General features: G+C 48.1%; 1 protein-coding gene across 1 annotated transcript in view; it reads left to right on the top strand.

Moving 5' to 3' along the window:
• Nucleotides 1–20834, top strand: part of LOC103596155 (serine/threonine-protein kinase 10-like) — a gene marked incomplete at its 3' end in the record, with an annotated part of 85815 nt that overhangs the window by 51433 nt on the left and 13548 nt on the right. The window contains exons 4-6 of the mRNA XM_008579732.1: nucleotides 7515–7664; nucleotides 18825–18897; nucleotides 19915–20109. Of these exons, the coding sequence (XP_008577954.1) occupies nucleotides 7515–7664; nucleotides 18825–18897; nucleotides 19915–20109 (418 nt within the window). The remainder of the gene's footprint in view (nucleotides 1–7514; nucleotides 7665–18824; nucleotides 18898–19914; nucleotides 20110–20834) is intronic.

Genomic DNA, 20834 nt, shown 5'->3' with positions numbered 1-20834 from the left:
AGCTTGCCCGCAGTCACGCAGCAGAGCTGAGGTATAAGCCCAGGACTGATGACCCCCGCTCCTAACTGCTGCACGTTCCACATTGTCCCCTTCTCTGTTGTATCCAGGATTCTGGGATGGCTCAGGGGAGGAGAGGCCCTCGGTATAATGTCGTACCATTCAGCCACTTTTTATTATGAAGAAGGTATTTTCTCCTGAGTTTATCTCAGGAACGTTTCTAATGTTTGGCAGTGCATTCATATTCTGAGCTGTAGAGATGCCAAACCCGCAAACCTTCCTTGTAGAGCCCCTTACCACTCCCAGAGTTCCCAGGTAAGTAATGACAGTAGGGAGGTTAAAGAAAAAATTATTCAGTGACACTGGTTAAAGCATGGTAAGGAATACTTTATGCAGGACCGTTGCGATAGGTAAAGGGACCACTGGAATGGGACTTTGCAGTGAGAATGAGAGATTGGGCTCAACTCCAAATACAGCATGGGCAATGGGAATTTATAGCCAAGGAGCAGGGTAGGGGTCAGTGAATGGAAAATGACTAAGAGGGCTTCCGGTCAAGATGGCAGAGTAGACCATCCCCAGCATCACCCTCTCCCACAAATAACCAATTTACAAATATTAAAAAGCAATAACAGCCAAGCTGGGGCCACTAGAGCTCAGGGGAAGAGGAAGAGAGTCCTACAGAGTTCATGAAGACAGGAGAAGCAATGATGTGAGAAAGAAAGGATCACTCCCACCATTTCGAATTCTGGCAGCTTCAAGGCTGCAGTTGCTGAGCGCACAGAGTAGGAGCTGGAAAAAGCTGCAGCTGTGCCCTTTGTAGGAAGTTGTTTAGAGGTGGCAGAGGGGAAGAGGGTCTTGGTAGCCCCCAGGCCAGCAAGACCACTAACCAGGTTCCCATGGACCCACGTACAATCAAGGGGCCACAGACAACAGGAAAAAGGAACCACTCAGAGGCCGGTGAGTCATTGCAAGGGACCAGCATGCAGCCTGCTCCATGGGAAGTGGGGGAGACAAGCCACTTGGGGAATATTGCGGCAAAGCATGGACAGTTGATCTGCCCTCCAGTCGGTAAAGGACCACTCAGTGGAGACGGGTCAGGAATAGAGAACTGCAGGGGTGTAGTTTGCTGAAAACTCAGGCCCAGACCAGAGGTTCCACACAACCTAAGTATACTAGACTTCACAAGACCCAGAAGTGCTTACAGGGTGAATAATTAAAACCTGAGCTGCACAAAAAGCCTTCCCCAGGGAATCAGCAGCAAAGCAGCAATTCAGCTCAACTACAGGGCTCACATGCTGGTCCCCACAGGAAGTTCCCTCATTTTAGAAGTGAGCAAAGGACAACAAATTAGTTCCAGTGAAGGATTTAAGTGGTGGGAATTGCAAATAATCCAACACAGAATCGAAAGAGAAAACAAAATTCCCACAGATTAGAGACAAAGTTTGGTATTAACTAGTAAAGGTCTAACACCACCAATGAACACCTTTAAAACTAGAAGGACCGGAAGGCCCCTGGGCTCCCAAGCCAGAGACTGGGGAAGTCTAAGGGCCTCAGTCACACCTGCTCTGACATCTGCATCTAGCCCAGCAATAATCCAGCCACTGCTGGAAGCCCTCTGTCTCCCCTGCCAGAATGAGGAGGAGACGTGGGCCTCGGTCATGCCCTCCCTCCTTCCCCCTTTTCGCACCCTATTTCCTTCCCCTTTCCCTTTCCGTCTCCCGCCCAACTGCTTTGCAACAACATCTTATAATGATGTGAGGAGCCAGGGGAAGCTGAACCCAGCTGCAACCAGGTAAAGAGCACAGCAAAAACACCATTTTCACACGGGTAGCCCACCATAGCCACCACAGTTGCCATGGCTGCTGCAAAAGTGACTAGTCTCTATAGCAGCAGTCACAGCCACTGTGCAGATGGCATGCCAGACTCAACTGCACTGACACACAGGCACCAGCGGAGACCAAAAAAAAAAAAAAGGTCCTCTTTCTCCACAAAGCACACTCCAGAGTAATAGAAGCATCTGACTTACAATAATAGGGGAGGACTTGATCACACCTGTCTCAGTACTGGACAGATCATCTAGTCAACAAACCAACAAGGAGCAGTTAATCTATGAGATGGAGAGAACAAATATATGGTTATTAAAGGGGGAGGGAGAAGGAGTGGGGGGAGGGGAGAGATTGGATAAGAGGCATAAAGAATAAGTATGATTTGTAACAGTGAATATGCTAATTATAATAATAAATAAAAAGACTAAGAGGAAACATCAGGGGTAAGAGGGATTGTGGCCAAACTGACCTAGCAGGATTCTTGGAGGATTCTTGCTAAAATCTCTATATAGATCTTTTTATATATCAAATCTATATATAAATTGACCACATACCACCTGGGGGACCAGATACCACCTGGGGGATTGTGGAGGATGAGGAACCTGATATTGAGAGTGATCAGATAATGAGGATGGGGGTTTTTGCTAAAACTAGATTTTACAAGGAAGCACACAGATGGGCCTAGGAGAAGGTTTAAGAGACTGACTCAGTTTGGCCAAGCAGAGACTCTTTGTCAGGGAAGAGGATACAGGGCATTTATTATATGGCTGTTGGGTGTACCTTTCTTGGCAGAGACTGCCTTCGAAGATTATTATTGTTCTGAGTAGAATCCAACAGAGTAAAAATGGTAGCCTTGCATGAGTTGAGCCTGTCTAGGTTATAAGGAGTCAGAGACCATTCAGATTGGTTTGGGGTTTGGGGGAGGTGGAAGGAGCAATTTATTTGCTCAAAGAATTGAAAAGCTCAAGGATGTCTGACTTCAGGTACAGCTTGTTCTAGGTGTTTTAAAATGTTGTCATAAGGACTTGGTTTTCTTTTCCAACTCTTGGCTGCACTTTCCTCTGTTAGGCCCATTTTCATTCTGGTGTTCTGTTCTTGGTGACAAGACTGTTGTGGAAGCTCCAGCTGTCACATCTAAATTCCAAGTGGCAGGATGGAAGAAGGGAGGGTAGGACAAGCACCCACCCCACCCCACGTACATACCCCACTGACCCTCTTTTAAACAGACAGCATAGAAGCCTTGTGTATTAGTCTGTTTATGTTGCTTGTAACAAAATACCTGAAACTGGGTGATTTATAAAGAAAAATGAGATTTATTGCTTATAGTTTCTGAGGCTGCGAAGTCCAAAGTCCATCTGCTGGCAGCGACAGTGACCCAAGGGTCTCACATTGCAAGATGGTGGAAGCAGAGAGAGCAGAGAGAAAGGAAGACAGACTCTCCTCTTCTTTTAAAGTCCTCAGGACCACGCCCCTGACCACCATTTTTAATCCATTCACTACTGCGTGGTCCTACAATCCAGTCACCTCTTCAAGGCTCCACCTTTCAATTACCATAATAGGATTTCCCACCCTCTTAACAGTCACCGTGGGGGCCAAGTTTCTAATACATAAAACTTGGGGGACACAATTCAAGATTCAGTGAGTTTTGGGAAGACATTATGAAATCCACTACACCCTGCATGACACTTCCATTTACATCTTGTTGGCTATAACATATAACATAGCTGGAAGGGACACAGGGGAATGTGGTTTTCTAGCTGGGTGGCCATATGTTCTCATACTAAAAAAGAAGGAGAGAATGGGAGGCACCTATCAGCCCCTGTCTCCCCTGGTATTCAGCTTAACTGCATGAGGCCTGGAGGAGAATATCAGGGATGGGAGAGGCATTTAAGTGTACCATGTCTTCATCCTCATTCACAGCTGGGGTGTGACCCTAGGCTAGGGCTCAGCCAATGGGCAAACCCTGCCATGGCTCCCTGGCTCAATTCTCCTGGTGGCACTGACTTCTCATCCCCAAATGGTTTTCCCCGTTGGTGACAGCAGTCTAAGGAAAATTGCCATCAACATTCTGGAAATAAAGGTGTGAGAGGAGAAGCTGGGATGGGGACCCCCAACAAGATCGGAACAAGGTCCTGGTTGCAGCTCTGAGATTAGGGGTTGACTCTTCCACAGATGCCTGCTCTGCTTAGAGGGGTTTTCAGCCGTTGGTTCGTCTCCCCTTTTTCCTGCAGAGATGTGAAGGGTTACACGCCTGTCAGGGGACCTAAGGTCCATGTCATACTCCTTTTTTTCTAACTGTGGGTGCTGGGCTGGACTTCTGTGAGATGGGAAGAGTATCCATGTAGCACGTCACTGTGCGGCCGGTCTGGTTTAACACCCCGTGCCCATTCTGATTGGGATGGACATGGTTGGCCTTACCTTGCCGGCTGTTACACATTTTGGCTCTCAACCCTCTTACAGAGAAAGGGGCGAGAGGCTGGGATTAGAGACGGTGTCAGAGGGGACTTAGATCCGTCTGCGATGTTGTAATTTTTTTAGTAAGGAGAAGGTATTCATGTATTGCTGTGTAATTAAAGCTACTCTTAAAAATGTATTGGACTCGGGCCGGCCCGGTGGCGCACTGCTACAGTGTACCGCTTGGGAAGTGTGGCGGCGCTCCCGCCGAGGGTTCGGATCCCACATACAGACCGGCCGCTCACTGGCTGAGCGAGGTGCGGGCGCAACACCGAGGGTTGCGATCCCGTTGCCGGTCCCGGTCCGGTACGGGTGCGACACTGAGGGTTGCGATCCGTTGCCGGACACGAAAAAAGACAAAAAGGGAAAAAAAAAATGTATTGAACTCATGGCTCACTTGGGAGAGTGTGGTGCTGATAACCCCAAAGCCGTGGGTTCGGATCCCTATACAGGGATGGCTGGTTAGTTCACTTGGAAAAGCGTGGTGCTGACAACACCAAGGGTTTAAGATCCCCTTACCGGTCATCTTTGAGGGAAAAAAAAGAATTTATTGGACTCAAAAGACTATGTATTGTGTGATTCCAATTTTATGACATTCTAGAAAAAGATAAAAGTGTAGGGTCCGAAATCTAATTAGTGATTACTTAGGGGCTAGAAATGGGGGGAAAATTGACTACAAAGGGCACAGAGGAATTTGGGGGGATGATGGAAATATTCTCTAAGTTGGGATGGGGGTTACCTGACTGTATACATTTGTCAGAATTCATAGAACTGTACACCTAAATAAAAGTGAACTTTACTGTACATAAATTGTACCTCAATAAATCTGACTTAAAAAAATGCATTATGCCTCCCTCATCGGGTTATCGTAAGGATTGAATGAAATAATGCACCAAGTCCTTCATCTCCTGCCTGGCACATTATAAGGGCTCAAGAGATGGTGGTGATTAGCTCATAATTATCTTCATCATCATTGTTTTTATTTCTATTTCATTTGTATCATGAGCAAGACACATTTTTGCCATTTTTTTAGAAAACTGCTGCAGATATTCCAGCCCTGGACTCATCTCACAATCAACATAATAATAATCACCTTTTATTGCCTGATTTTCCACGGTGAGAACTTAACGTGCTTTGTCAGCAGAGCCTATATTGATTAGACTCATCCCATTTTACAGACCAGGAAACGAAGGGCCAGAGAGCTTGAGCAACTTGCCAAAAACCACGTAGCAAGTGAGAGGCAGCGCCTGCACTCAGGCTCAGTGTGCTCCCCGGGCCCATGCAAGCTCTGAGCCTGGCCCCTCCTAGGAACATGGAAGTTAAGGGTGAGGCTGCAGGGAGGGGGAGCCGCTTGCAGACCACAGAGAGAAGGAGCCACGGTCCAGGAACCCTGCTCTGTGGCTTGGCTTCCCAGGGCAGTACAGTCACGCCTACAGCCCTGGCTGGTGTGTTTATTTATTTTATTTTTTTTTCCTTTTTGTCTTTTTTTCGTGACCGGTAACGGGATCGCAACCCGCGGTGTCGCGCCCGTACCGGGGACTGGCAACGGGATCGCAACCCTCGGTGTTGCGCCCGCACCGCGCTCAGCCAGTGAGCGGGAACCGGTCTCCACATGGGATCCCAACACTCGGCGGGAGCGCCGCCCCACTCCCAAGCGGCGCACTCTCCAGTGCGCCACCGGGCCGGCCCCGGTGTGTTTATTTTTAACACTCCTGAGGGACCTAGTGGGGAGAGTTGAGCTTTGTGGCTTCCTTGCCACCAGGAGAAACAGACACAGTAGCACTGTTTTAGCTAGAGGGAGGCCTCTCGGCCGTGCCCTGGATGACCAGCCTTAGTGCCCACAGCTGAGAACCCAGCAGGCTGAGGGAGGCCGGCTCCCCCAGAACGGGGGTCCTTAGGTAGTCACAACAGTCATGTGGGACACAGAGCACAGGGGTGACATGCTTGAATCTTCTCACTCCCTTCCTCCCACTGCCTCCACATTCTGTCATCTGTACTTCTCTAATCCATCGAATCAAGCATCCTTCCTCTTTTCCGCCCTGGCCAGCGTCTGGCCTGGCTGGACCACTGTGATGGCCTCCAGCTGAGTCCCCTGCCCCTTCTCTTGCTCCCCAGCAAGCTCTTCATTCCACTGCACTAGAGGGAATTTTTCGAATGCAAAATCAGATTGTGTCTCTGCCCTGCTCACACCCTCTCATGGACTGCCCACTGTATTTCAAATAAAATGCAGCCTCCATAGCATGGTCTGCAAGGTCCTGCAGAATCAAGCCCTGCCAACCCTGTCCTCAACTCGCTTTCCCTTCATCTGTCCCCTCCTGCCACACCAGGGTCCTTGGCACATGCTGTTCTCTTTTTCAGGAATATTCTTTTTCCTACTCCCCACCTGCTCGGGCCTGCTTGTCCTTCGGATCTCAGAGAAGAAGGGCCCCTGCTGTCTCTAAGCAGACACTGGGCTGTATGTAGCATGTGTGTGTGTTATGTGTGTGTTTCCTAACAAGCACATGAGAGGCTCTCAGTGACTGGCTCTCCTGCCTCTCCAGCCCTTCCCCTTCCACATCTCCTGGTGCCACCAACAACGGCTGGTTTGTGTCTTCACCACCAGCTCACATCAGCCCCCAGGCCTTTGCTGGTTCCTTGACCTGGAATGCCCACGCCCCACTTTTTCTCCTCTTACCACCTATTCTTCCTTCAAGACACAGCTCAAAAGTCCTTCCTCTGGGGAGCCTCCCGTTTCCCCCAGACAAAGCCTGTTATTGTCCATCCTGACCTCCCACATACCTGCTCCCCACTCTGTACCAAGCCTTGCCCACCGTTCCCGTGTCCCTCTCTGCGTCCTTGCACCAAACACGGGGCCCGACACATAGCAAGTGTCTGCTGACACCACGGATATCTACATCTTAGTTGGGCTGTGTTTATGAACCTGAGCTCAAAGCCAGATTCTCTGGTTTGAATCTCAGATCCTTGACTTCCCACCTGTGTGACCTTGAGCAAGTGACTTAACCTCTCTGAGCCTCGGTTTCCTCCTCTGTAAAATGGGGGCAAAAATTGTGTCTGTTCGATAGGGTTGCCGTGAAGTCAAAATGGGTCAATACACATACAGTGCTGAGAGTGAACCTAGTACATGCAGAGTGCTCTGTAATGTTGGCGGCTTTGGTATTTCTCACATGTGGCATGGCCTGACACTCAGTTGCCTGCAGTAAGTGCTTGCTACACTGACGACAGCTGTCTTGTTTCCAGAACTGGACAGAGGCCTCACTGAGCCCCAGATTCAGGTCGTTTGCCGCCAGATGCTGGAAGCGCTCACCTTTTTGCACAGCAAGAAGATCATCCACCGAGATCTGAAAGCTGGCAACGTGCTGATGACCCTCGAGGGAGACATCAGACTGGGTAAGGGGCTGCCAGGGTGATGGATGCCCAGGGTGGGAAAGGTGGATCCCCGTGCTGGCCTGGCTTCTGTGGTGAGGGTGGGAGGGGCACCTGGTGGTGAGTGTGGGTTCCTTGCTCCTGCAGGGTCCCACGATGTCAACCGTCCTCCCTCCTGCCCTGGACGACAGATTGAGTACAGACCCCATCTGCTCAGTCTAGCCTGGGCATTCTCACCCCAGGGTGATTTTGCCCCCAGGGACATTTAGCAGTGTCTGAAGGAATTTGAGGTTGTTACAACTTGGATGGGTGCTACTGGCATCTAGTGGGTGGGTGCTGCTAAACACCGTATGGTGCACAGACAGATCCCACAAAGAGTCACTTCACCCAGAAGGCCGACAGTGCTGAGGTGGGGGAGCGCTGGTCTACACCCTCTGGTCTTGCTTCCAATCACGAGAATTCAAGTGAGACAGTGGGTGGAGGGTGACCCTGCATCCGTCCCCAGATGGAAAATGGTAGTACATCAGGCACATATGTGAAAACCTTGTTTTTTAATGTTTCCTCCTTCTTTGTATTTTTAACCCTTTTTTTAACCAGAATAACACATACATGTGTCTTCTGCTCCCACCACTCCCTTCACCATCCACCCCCACAGACAAGCACTTTGAACTCTTATGTTTACTTCTGCATTGCTAAAGAATATGCCTATAATGCTATTTTTAAAAAGTAATGAATTTTATTGTTTGAAATAAATAATACATGCTTATCTTACAACAATCACATAGTACAGGAGGAGTAAAGGAGAGAGCTAGAAAGTGCCTCCAATCAGTATGCAGAAACGTCCCCCAAATATTGGCCCAGGTTGTCATCCCAGATACTTCTGCACTCATCTGTGTCAGTGGAAGGACACAGAGAGAAAGGGGGGTATCTCAGAGAGAGACAATAACAACAGAGATGGCACTCTCCTGTTTGACTACATTCAACTCCACCCCCCAACACTGTCCTTCCAACAGAGACGTGTCACTGTAGTTCTTCTAGTGTTACCGTGGTATCTTTAAGGAACATTTTAATTACGTCCATGAGAAGCTGCACCACCGTGGAGCCCCTGTGATTGAGAACTGCAGGGATAGCGATGAGGGTGGGAACAGAAATGGGGACAGTGCCGTCAAAGATGTCTTCTGGAGCAGGAGGGCAGCTTTCAGCATCCCTGCTGTGAAGGCTCAGAGAGGGTGGGGACCTGCCCCGGGTCACACAGCTAGCAAGGACAGAGCCAAGGTGACCCCCAGGCTGCTGGTATGGGAGCAGGTGCTGGGGTGGGGGTTGTACAGGCACGGGTGGTCTGTTCCTTCACCTGGGCTGGGGGTCAGGAGTTTAGAAGAGGCTGGATGTGGGAGGAAAGTTTAAGCTGAGTAGTAAAGATGGGGGTAATTACCAGAGTGACAAGGCTGGGCAGGGTGGTCCAGGAAGAGGGATGCTGTGGACAGTCATGGAGGTGAGAAACAGCAGGGTATTTGGGGGAGATGGATAATAGAAATAACAACACACATTTCCCGAGTTTATGAAGTGCCTGCTGGGTGACAGGCATCAGACAAGGAACTTCCTGTAGATCATCTCATTTAATCAGCACTCCAGGGGGCAATCTGGGTGTGGGGACTGTACCCATTTTACAGGTAAAGACACTGAGGCCCAATGTGAAATGAGATGCCCAAGATCTACCACGAAGAACGAGAAGTAGCAGGTTTGGACTTGGGTCTTCCTGACTCCACAGGTGCCAGAGGACGGCCTCACTCAGGGGTAGAGGGAGAGCAGCCAGGGAGGGGCCGGATCAGGGAGCATACAGCGGCAAAGAGAGAGTCACATGTGCTCTGGAAAATTCAAGGGAAGCATTTGGTCTGGCCTTTAGGAATATATGAAGTGGAGGAGGCAGGACATAGGAGACCTGGTCACGACCAGACCAAGGGGTGATCAGAGCAGGGAAGCCCGGGGTGGACAGGGATGGGGGAGGGGCCCCGGTAGCTTCAGGCTGAGACATGCCCTGTGGGGTTCTCATTTCCCAAGCTGCACTCCCAGGACCCCCAAAAACACCCTAAATCTGGAAGGAGCAGAATCCCACTCAGAACCAACAGAAGATGGGACAGTGGCAGATGTCAGATTTCAAAATGACTTGGCATATCCCGTTGAGAAAACCAGGAAGCCAATTAAGGAGGAAGAAAAGTTCAGGGAGAGTTGAATGTGCGAATATTTACACAATTACTGCTGAGCTCTGGGAGCATGGAGTGGATGCCTGCTGAGCCCTGTTGTTCTGTTTTGGGAAATCCTCCCCACTGAGTTCTTCTAGAGAACTGAACCAGGATCTGCAGCCTGGCGTAGCAGTGGAGGAGGCCTAGGAGACTGGGTATCATCTGTCTGTCTCCTCCTGTCTTCCTGGGACCGTCTTGGGCACCTGGAGCCCCCACCCCTCCCCACCCCCATGTCCTTACTCGACTTGGAGATGCATAAAAGAATTGTTCAGCAGATCTGTTTCCCAAGCACCACCTCCCTGGAGACAGTGTCCGTGCCTCTCAGCAGAGTAGGAATAGAATGGACAAGCTGAGCAAAGCTCTAGACACAGACAAGCCTGGTTCAGATCCCAGCTTTGCTGCGTCTGCTGTACAGTCTGGTGAAACATATTTAGCCACTGAAACCACAGTTCTTTCATCCGTACAATGGGTAGAACCCATGGATGACAACTAGGGTGAATATACAAAGTACTGTCACACAGAGAGTGTCACTCAGGGTTATATCCCTCTCTGCTACTGGGCATTTTGGTTCTTTTTTGTGTTAAATATTTACTTCTCCCTGAAATTTCAAACTTCCTCTGAGATTCATCTGATAGTTGCCTAGTAAAGCACAAGATCCAGCTCAGGGTGGGTTTGAAGCAGCTCCACATTGGCAGGTGGGAATCCATTTGTACAGAGAGAGAAAGGGAGAGCATCTGTTTCTCTGAGACAGTTGGGATATGAAGTGAGGTGTGGACTTTGAGGTCCAAGGATCTGTGTTCTAGTTATGGATCTGTCAATTGGCATTGCATGACCTTGGACAAGTTGTGTAACCTTTCTGAGCTCAGTTTCCTCAAACTCAGAGTGGGGTAACAGTTCCTCCCTCACGGACTTGGTGTGATGATTGAATGAACAGCGCATGCAAAGCATCTATAGGTGCCCAGCACATCCCAGAGGCCCTGCAAATGTCAGCTTTCTCTCCTGGGCCAAGCACTGTCTCAGAGTGGCTGCTGCTTGGTGGAGCATTCCCCATTCTCCAGGGGTCTCAACTGGCCTAAAAATCAAAGTGCCCAGCATGAGCCTGGAAAGATAATTGGTGCTCAGTAACAGTCCCCTCCAGCATTACTGTCATTTCTTCAGTCTATGATTAGTTCAGGATTCCTAACTCCCAAAGGTCTCCCATGTGCAGGAGGCCTGGCAGGTGGTCCAGTCAAGAGCCAATCAGCCGCCTCTCACCTCCACCTCACCACAACGCAGCATGCCTGTCTCCTGCTGCCAGCAGGCTGGGCTCCTGGGTCCTTCAGTATAGCTGTCATGCACTGAGCCAGTGATTGATATGTACTAACTCATTTAATGCTCAAAGGCCACTGATAACATTTTACAGAGGAGAGATTTGGGACCTAGAGAGGCTAATTAAGTTACCCAAGGTCACACTGCTAGTAAGAAGAGAAACGAGTTCAACCCAAGGCATTTGGCTTCAGAGCCCATGTGCTTAACCACTACCCTCTTGCTGACTCTTTTTGTGGCAAATGATAAAAACCTATTTCCTTTGACTTAAGGCAGACAGGAAAATGTGTATACCATGGAACTAAGTTGGGGAAAAGATAGGGCTGGGCCTCATGGCTAGTTGGAACCTGGAACACAAATCTGCGGAGACCATCTCTCTGGCCTCTGCCTTTCTGTGCATGTTGGTGAAGCTCTCAGACCAACCTTTTGCACAAAGCTTCCGGCAAGGTCTAGTTTCACACTTCCCAGCATCACATCCTGCAGGATGAACAGAAACTCCCCATTTGAGGTCTCAGCATCAATAACCCCAGTGAAGGGCTCTGATTGGCTCAGGTAGCCATCCCTGGACCAGTCAGTGAGGCTCAGTTAGGAGGGGTTTTCTCATAGGCCCAGCTTGTAGTCGGTCTCTCTGGCCTGGAGCAGGGAGTCACCTGACAGTATGGAAACCTGCTGCCTCCCCCTCATGGAACAGTGAAGTGGAGTGAGGGAGATGATTTTCCAGAGGAAGAGGGGATTTGGACTGGTCAGAAAAGCAAAGCATTGTCCACCTAGACTGGCATAGCCTGTGGGCTTACATAGCCCAGAAGAGGGGGAATGAGTGATTGAGGTTGGCGAGAGTGCCAGAAAAAGACAGGAGATATGGGGAGGAGAGAGTGTCCACGAAGCCCGTGGGGGTAGGAGGCCGAAGACAGGGGTGCGAATGGGAGAACAAAGGCTTCATTCATTGAGTGGTCGCGTGTATCTAGTTGCCTAAAAACAAAGGAAAATATATAGAAACCCAATCACGGATCACGGTAGGGCAGTTCTTCCAGTCTCACAGTCGGCTAGGTAATGTGATCTCCATTTAATAGATGAGGAGACAGGCTCAGAGAGACGAAGCAATTTGTCTACGATCACACTGGAACCTTCTCCCTTCCCTGCCTGGCACTGTTCCTGTGACACCCCTGGGAAGGCAGATCATCCCTGTAGTTAGGAGAAGCCTCCCTCTGATTGAGCTCAGGTGTGCTGCTGGCTGCTGTGATCTGGAGGAAGGAGGCCCCTGGGATGCCAGGGCCAGGGATGGGAGCCTTTGCCTTCTGTCCCCACGCTAGTCTCAGCAGGTCCCAGCCCCTCTCTAGGCTTTGCTTCCCTGCATGTACCACCAGGGGCCTGGCTAGTGTTTGTCCACAGGGGCATGGTTGGCATTTTGGTAAGGATGGTTGTCACCGTGTAGGAAGTGCAGTGTCCCCAGCTCTCCCTCACTAAATGGCAGGAGCACCCTGGTTCATTGTGACAACCAGACCACTCCACTCCTCTCTGGGGGTACACGGCACCACCTCTGGTTGAGAACCATCTGGAATGTCTCTCAGACCTAGCATTTGAAGTGAGGCCCTGCCCAAGCTGGACTGTGGACTGCCTGGGTATAGGGTGGGGGGCTCAGTAAATGAGGAGGGGTGCAGAACTACAGTTGGGCAGTGGTTTGGCTTTAGCTGGCCTGACGTTGTCTGAGACAAGGCTTCTTGTACCTTGGATACTTTTGGTTGCCTACAGTGAAGGGGACAGATGAGAGATTGTCTTGTATAGCTTCATATATTCTAAGTTCACTGCTTTTGAGTGTGTGCGTAATATAGGAGGGGTCTTCAAAAAGTTCATGGAAGGGGATTCCATTATCTTTTAATTCAATTGTTCCATGAACTTTTTGAAGTACCCTTGTGTAATGCATTTTAATGTTTTTAATGTGTGTAATTTTTTATTGCATACATTATTGCATACATTTTTTGCCAACACAGGATATTTATACATGTGTAGAAAGATGAGGACAAAGATATTTATTGCAACAATATTTGTAATAGCAGGAAATCAGAAATGATTTAAGTGTACGTATTCCAGTAGAGAATTAATTAAGTTGTGATACTGTCATATAATGGAATCTTTGTCAGCTATTGAAAACTAAGTTGTAGAAAATGTGTAATTTCTTGTAAAGATGTACAAATATAATACATACTATGAAGGGGAAAAACACAACTTGCAAAATATATTTAATCTGATTACTTTTTTTAAAGTAGCAAGTACATAAAAATCATATATATGTAATTTTTGTATGTTTTTTTATACATAGCTTTTTTATGTATAAACGAACAGATGAATAACTCTGGAGCTATATACAGAAAACTCATAGTGTTTATCTCTGTCAGGATTATAAAGATTTTTTTAATCCATACATGTTTGAGTTTTTAATAAGCAACATTGCTTTGGTTATCAGGAAAAAAATGAAACACACACCCGCATATGAATGAGTAGACAGATAGTCCTGTAGACATTTGGAATAAGACCCACAAAGAGGAAAATTAAAGTCACTCCTAATCCTGCCAGAGAGAGCCACCTCTCACCATAGGCTTCCTTCCAGTCTTTCTTCTGTGCACAGAAAGACAGGACCACCTAGTGGGAAAGAGCGCACCTGGGTAACCTCCTGCAATTTGCTTAATCTCTCAACTTCAGTTTCCTCATCTGTAAAATGGGGATAATAATTTTCCCTTCTCTAAAAGGTCATAGATGTGAATGATATGCGTAGGAATCGATATGCAGATGATATGCATAAGCTCCTTTGCACAGTGCCGTGCACCTGATAAATTCTCTGTAAATATTATTAAGATAAACACCTACTTTTATTTTTTTTTATTTATATTTTTTTCCTTTTTTGTCTTTTTTTTTTTCGTGACCGGCAACGGGATCGCAACCCTCGGTGTCGCGCCCGCACCGCGCTCAGCCAGTGAGCGGACCGGTCTCTATATGGGATCCAAACCCTCGGCGGGAGCGCTGCCGCACTCCCAAGTGCCGCCCTCTACCGAGTGCGCCACCGGGCCGGCCCTAAACACCTACTTTTGAAAGAATTGGAGGCTGGCTGGTTTGCTCACTTGATTAGAGCGTGGTGCTGATAAAACCCAGGTCAAGGGTTTGAATTCCCATACTGGCCAGCCACTTAAAAAAAAAAAAAAAAGCCTAAAAAATAAAAAAATTGGGGGCCGGCCCGGTGGCGCACTGGATAGTGCGCCGCTTGGGAGGCGCGGCGGCGCTCCCGCCCGAGGGTTCGGATCCCATGTGGAGACCGGTTCCCGCTCACTGGCTGGGCGAGGCGCGGGAGCAGCGCCGAGGGTTGCGATCCCGTTGCCGGTCCCCGGTCCAGTACGGGGGCAACACTGAGGGTTGCGATCCGTTGCCGGACACGGAAAAAGACAAAAAGACAAAAAAAAAAATAAATAAGTAAAATAAAATAAAAAAATTGGGATCACAGTTTTCTATACTGCTTTTTAAAATTGAATAATATCAGCATGTTTCCTCCATATCCTTAATTCCTCAGAAACATTATTTTAATGTTTTTCTTGTATTCCATCAAACATACAAAACATAATTCACCTGTGAAAGCCCTAAGTTGGATATCTCAAGAGCTTTGTCATATTAATAATACAGTGATGAGTGTGCTTGTTCCTGGATCTTGGGGTCTCTTTCTGTCATCATACCTTGAAGAGGAAGTCTCAGAAGCAGCAATATCGGGTATGTGCCCCATTTTTGTCTATACCCGTGGCCGGCGTGCCATCCACACGACTTGCACCAGTCTGTACTCCCCCCGGCAGAGTGTGAAGTTCTCTTTCACCACATCCTGGCTGCCACTTGATTTCTTAAGAGAGAAAAAACAAAACCCCACAAAACCAAAAGAACTTTGCTCTATGCAGTTCTATTTTTTAAACCATAAATGTGATGCACTCTATCAAAAACATTTTAAAGAATAAAAGTATATAAAGTGAAAAATGTAAGGCCTCTGTGCACTATCCCCACCCAAATCCCACTGCCAGGGAGGTGATCACTATTAAATTTGGCGTGCAGCCTTCTGGACCCTTCTCTGTGTGTGTGTGCACAGACATGTACGCACAATGTGCATATATCGTTCTTTTAAAATACAGCTGGAATCATACTATACATTCTATAACATGTTAGTTAGCAGCATGTGTTCTAGAGAAACGTCCAAGTTAGGAAACACAAATGCAACCTCATGCTTTCTAAGGAGGCCGTGTGTTATTCATATCTGGGGTAAATCATACTTTAACCATTTGCCAGCCAAGCTCCGGCTACAATTTAGGTTGTTTTCCATTTTTCATTCTTTCAGGTAATGCTTCTACAAGCATTCATACATATTATAAATCTGCTTTTTAGAGATCTATTTCCAGAAATATTTTTAAAACACAGGGTTTTTTTTTATTTTCTGAAAACATACATGAGTAAAGGCATTCTAGCAGAGTCTGCTCATTCACTCATGAGTGTGTTCATTCAGTAAACCTGTGGAATGCTTCATGCTCCAGGTGCAGTGCCAGGGATACAACTTGGACAAAGCAGAAATTGTCTCTTTCCTTATGGAAATTGTAGTCTATAAAGAGAGATTCTCTTTATCCCTGCTGCCCTGACTCTGATTCTTTTTAATATAGGAGGGGTGCTATTTTCATCAGAAGAGACTGCATGGTGAAAGTCCCCTCTGAATTGTCCAAAGGCAGCCACTCACCAATCAGGGGACACCCTCATAAACTCCATCCAGTGAGCAAACAGGCTTGGGGCTACCCCTGTTCCATGTCCACAGAAAGCCCAAGGTCCCTGGGCTGCAAGGAGGGGCTGCCCCACGCTCCTGGCGGGGCCCCATCTGGTAGGGTGGAAGGGGAAGTAGCAGCTATCCAGAATGCTGGGTGGTGCTTGCTTCGGGGAGGGCTCTGGGGACCAACTGGTGTCATTGTGAAAGTTGGTGGTTTCTGTTTTTCCTCTTCCCTCTCAGGAAGGGGTCAGCAGGGCCCATGGTGGGGAGTAGCAGCTTCTGAAAGCCTCACCCTGGGTCTGAGAGGCAGTTACTATTCCTAAAAGATCTGGGATGGGATGACGTGCTAGCCATTGTTATCGGGGAGCCAGGCCTGCGTGGGGTCCAGGCTGACAGAGTAGGAAGGTGAGCCCAGCCCTGAAGCCAGTCAGCAGCAGAGCCAGGTTCTCACCTGGGTTTCCACCTCACCTGCAGCAGCTACTGGTTCCACCCCAGGAGGTGACAGAACCCCTGTTCCCTCTGATTGACCAGACTGTCCCCTGATAGAACAACTGTTGTCTGGTTAGCACTAACTGGGCTCAGAGACCAGTTTTCCTGACCATGCCTTGAGTGGGGTGGAGTCTCAATTCAGCCTCAGCCTTGCCCCAGCCTAGAAATCTCCAGGCTGGGCTAGCTCATGTGTCCCATGGAATAATCACCGTCATCCCATTTACAGAGCATTTCCCATGAGCCAGACTTGGAGCTGAGCACTTTAAGTGTGTCGTTTAATCCTCAGGACAACCCTACAAAATAGTTCAACAGTATCATCATCCCCATGTCACATAGGCGGAAACGGAGGGTCAGAAGTTTTGTAACTGTCCTGACCCCTGAATATCTCTTTCCTTATGTGTGCTACCCGCCCCCCTATCCCCCTTTTGGCCACGCTGTCCTGTCCCTCCTCGTCCCTCCAGCCAACTTCTTCCCACCTTGGGGCTTCTGTACGTGCAGTTTCCTCTGCCTGGAAATATCTTCTCCCAGATCTTGACCTCGTGTCTGAAATAGCCAGCCACCAGCCCTGGCACTGTGTACCTTCGCCCTGCCTCGTCTGCCCTGTGTAGACCTTCTCACTACCAGGAATTCCGCGGTGTTTGTTGAGTGCCTGTGTCCACCTCTAGAATTGCAAGCTGCATGAGGCGAAGGACTTGGGCAAGCTCATCTCTGTAGTGGGAACGGTCTGGCACATAATAGATGTTCAGTTTATATTTGGTGAATAAAACTGTGCTTCCTCCAAGCCCCACCAGCCAGCACTTTCCACCTCCCTCGTTCTATAACTGCACTCTCCAGGCTGCAGCCCCTACCGTCCGTCCACTCTCATAGCCCCGCACTCCTATCTTTCCATCACTTTACATGGTTATGAGTGGACATTTGTTTGTGATTGTGTGATTACTCTCTGCTTCCCCCACTAAACTTTGGGCTTCCTGAGAGCAAGGACTTAGTTTGCCTTTGGTTCCATTGTGTTCTCCGCTCCCGGCTAGTATCCAGTGGTGCTCGGTGAGTGCCTGAATGAACAGATGAATGAACCAGTGAAATAGACAAGGCTGACCCCAGCTTCTCTCATATTCAGGCCCAGGCTCCTCGCATTTTGCTCCCTCCTGGTTTGGAACCGAGTCTGATTGAAGCTCCAGAATACAGCGATTGCTGGCCTGATGTGGTTCAGAACCAGCTCATTTCTAGTGGCACAGGCTCCCAGAGTGGCTGACAGTTGTAATGACCTTGCAGTTTCTTAGGACGAGGCGCTGTTTGTTAGCTTCCAGTTGAACATCCCCAGTTATCTCAAGGTGTTGTTTCCTCCTGAATCTATTTTTTAATCAAAATGAAACTTTGTCCCCGAAGACAGGAGCAACTGGAGAAGATTTCTATTTGTCACACTGGATTCTTCTCTTAGTAGGAGGTGTGTGAAGGAAGGCTGATGTTGGGGGTGTGTTTAAAGATAAATTTTATGTATTTATTTTTTGTGAGTCCTGAGAGTAATATATGTTTATCACAGCAAAGTTACAGAAATCAGAAAAGTGGAAGAAACCACATCTAGTCTCACCACCCACAGACAACCATTTAAGCAGTTTGGCGTATTTCCTCCAAGTCAGTTTAATGTACATTTTTGCCCTTTTTCGGGGGGTGTAATTCTGACCATACACTATATTTAAGTGTGCATCCCCTCCTTTCCTCACTTAACCTTATATATAAATTAAATATTTTTGTTTAAAAATACTTCAAAACTACTTTTTGTGACTACAGAGTATTTTATCATGTGGGATTGTATCATACTTTTCCTAAACTGTTCAGTTATTTACCCTTTACCTTATCTTTCGTACCTCTCTTAATTTCTTACTTTATCTTGCTCTGTGTGTGTGTGTGTGTGTGTGTTAATACACCATCCTAAATCCTTTTTGGAAAAGACAGGATATATATTGTGTATAAAAAGTTTTAAATGATAACTAAGCAATTATGGTCATTTTACATTTGTTATAGGATATTGGCGTGTTGATGAACATTGTTATGCATAATGTTTTTTTGTATTTAGGGTTATTTCATTGAGTAGATTCCTGATTTGGAGTCACTGAATCAAAAGAGTATGGGTATTTTAAAGGTTCTTGCTATTTATTGCCAAATTGCTTTCCTAAAGGCTCTCCCATTCTCAGGTGAGGAGAGTGCCCATGTCAGTATCTCCTTACAGCAGCAGATATTATATTTTTAATGATCTCTAATTTGCTAGATAGAAAATGGCATCTGTTAGTCAATTTGGAATGTGTATCCCTGAGTCCACATCCCAGTGCTGTGGGTGGAGGAATGTCCGTTAAATACTCTATCTGAGATTTTGTCTTGCAGCTGACTTTGGTGTGTCTGCCAAGAATCTGAAAACTCTGCAGAAACGAGATTCCTTCATAGGAACGCCTTACTGGTGAGTTGTGTAGCTTCTGGAAATGGAATGGTGGATTGCATGTTAAACTCAAAACTCCCCAAAGTGACCTCTGGGTAGTCCAGAGTGAGAGAGGCCAGAAGGCAATGGCTCCTGAGTCAGGCTGCTGGTATGAGCTCAGCCTCAGGATCTTACTAGTGACGTGATCTTGGGCAAGTTGCTGAGTCTCCTTCTGCCTCAGTTTCCTTATTCATAAATTAGGGCTACAACAGCACCTACATAGTCAGGTTACTGTGAGCAAGAAATGAAATGGTGCACATAGAAAGTGTTCCATTAATAATGACTAAACCGAATCCCTAAAAATATGTTTCAGTTTTTGATTCATTCAGCAGGGATGTATTGAGTGCCTGCTCTGAGCTGGGGCTGGGCATTGTGAAGATACAAGATCAATTTCTACCCTCACGTGAAGGCTCCCTGGACTTTTCTAGTCTGTTGTGTTTCCTTCTTTTCCAAAACTATTACTTTAAAAACAAAACAAAAGCTCTGTCATTCAGTTTCACACCAAACTACCTTCTGTTTTGTCTTGTTTTCGCAACTTTTTCATGTGCGTTACTAGCTACTGTGGAGTTTAGGCTCCTTGCTTGCTTGCTTATTACTGTTAACACTTTCTCTTTCTCTCTCTCCTTTTTCCCCCTTTCTCCTTTTCTCTCCCATCCCTTCTCTCTATGCTGTTGCATGCTCTCCATCCCCCCTCCCACCCCCAGTTTTTGCTTTGCCCACCCACCCTTCCCCAGGACTCTCTGTTCTGGATTGTTGCTTCCACCTTGTGGTAGGAATTGGGAACTGCATCAGGACATGGCAGGGGAAGCTGCCGTAATGGCGTTTTTCTGTGTGAAGACCGTCCTAAGGAAGACAGTGGGACGTAAAGTAATGCAGATCGTGATTTGGGAGTGCTGCCACCCCCTGACATTGGCTTGTGGTGGCCCTTGACCCTGGATCTCCAAGCAGAGCCTGTGGAGGCCAGATCCTTAGCCCTCTATTGTCCCTTGGTTGGTTCAGGATGGCCCCTGAGGTGGTCATGTGTGAGACCATGAAGGACACCCCGTATGACTACAAAGCTGACATCTGGTCCCTGGGCATCACTCTGATTGAGATGGCCCAGATCGAACCCCCACACCACGAACTCAACCCCATGCGGGTCCTGCTCAAGATTGCCAAGTCAGACCCTCCCACGCTGCTGACGCCTTCTAAGTGGTAAGGAGCAGGGAGACCTACCTGGGGTGTTTGCCTGGGTCCAGTGCGCACACCACGAACTCAACCCCATGCGGGTCCTGCTCAAGATTGCCAAGTCAGACCCTCCCACGTTGCTGACGCCTTCTAAGTGGTAAGGAGCAGGGAGACCTACCTGGGGTGTTTGCCTGGGTCCAGTGCGCGGGGATACGGCTGGTGGGATTGGAGAGGTGCATGGTAGGGATGTACTGGTACAGCTAAGCCCCAAAGTCGGAGAGAGGTTGGGACCTGGGGGTCTCCAGTTCTTTCTGAGCTCTCTGGGCCTCTTTATTCCCTCTGTGTTCTTTACGTGAGATCCCCACCAAAGCAAACTGAGTAAGCCAGAGGAGCAGATCCCACTGGGAGAGTAAGAGCTCAAGCCAAGCCCCAGCTGCCACGTGGTACAACCCCAGGCTGGGGATTGTGGGCTTGTGTTCAAATCCCTGCAATGCTACAGTTCTTTCTGAGCTCTCTGGGCCTCTTTATTCCCTCTGTGTTCTTTACGTGAGATCCCCAACCAAAGCAAACTGAGTAAGCCAGAGGAGCAGATCCCACTGGGAGAGTAAGAGCTCAAGCCAAGCCCCAGCTGCCACGTGGCACAACCCCAGGCTGGGGATTGTGGGCTTGTGTTCAAATCCCTGCAATGCTGTAATTCTCTGTGTGCCCTCGGGCAAGTCCCTGCCCCTCTCTGATTCCTACATCCCTGTTTG

The sequence above is a fragment of the Galeopterus variegatus genome, unplaced genomic scaffold (assembly GCF_000696425.1).
Source record: "Galeopterus variegatus unplaced genomic scaffold, G_variegatus-3.0.2 Scaffold1948, whole genome shotgun sequence".
Classification (NCBI taxonomy): Eukaryota; Metazoa; Chordata; class Mammalia; order Dermoptera; family Cynocephalidae; genus Galeopterus; species Galeopterus variegatus.
The sequence above is the reverse complement of the archived record's forward strand: the minus strand, read 5'-3'. Positions and strand labels throughout refer to the sequence as shown.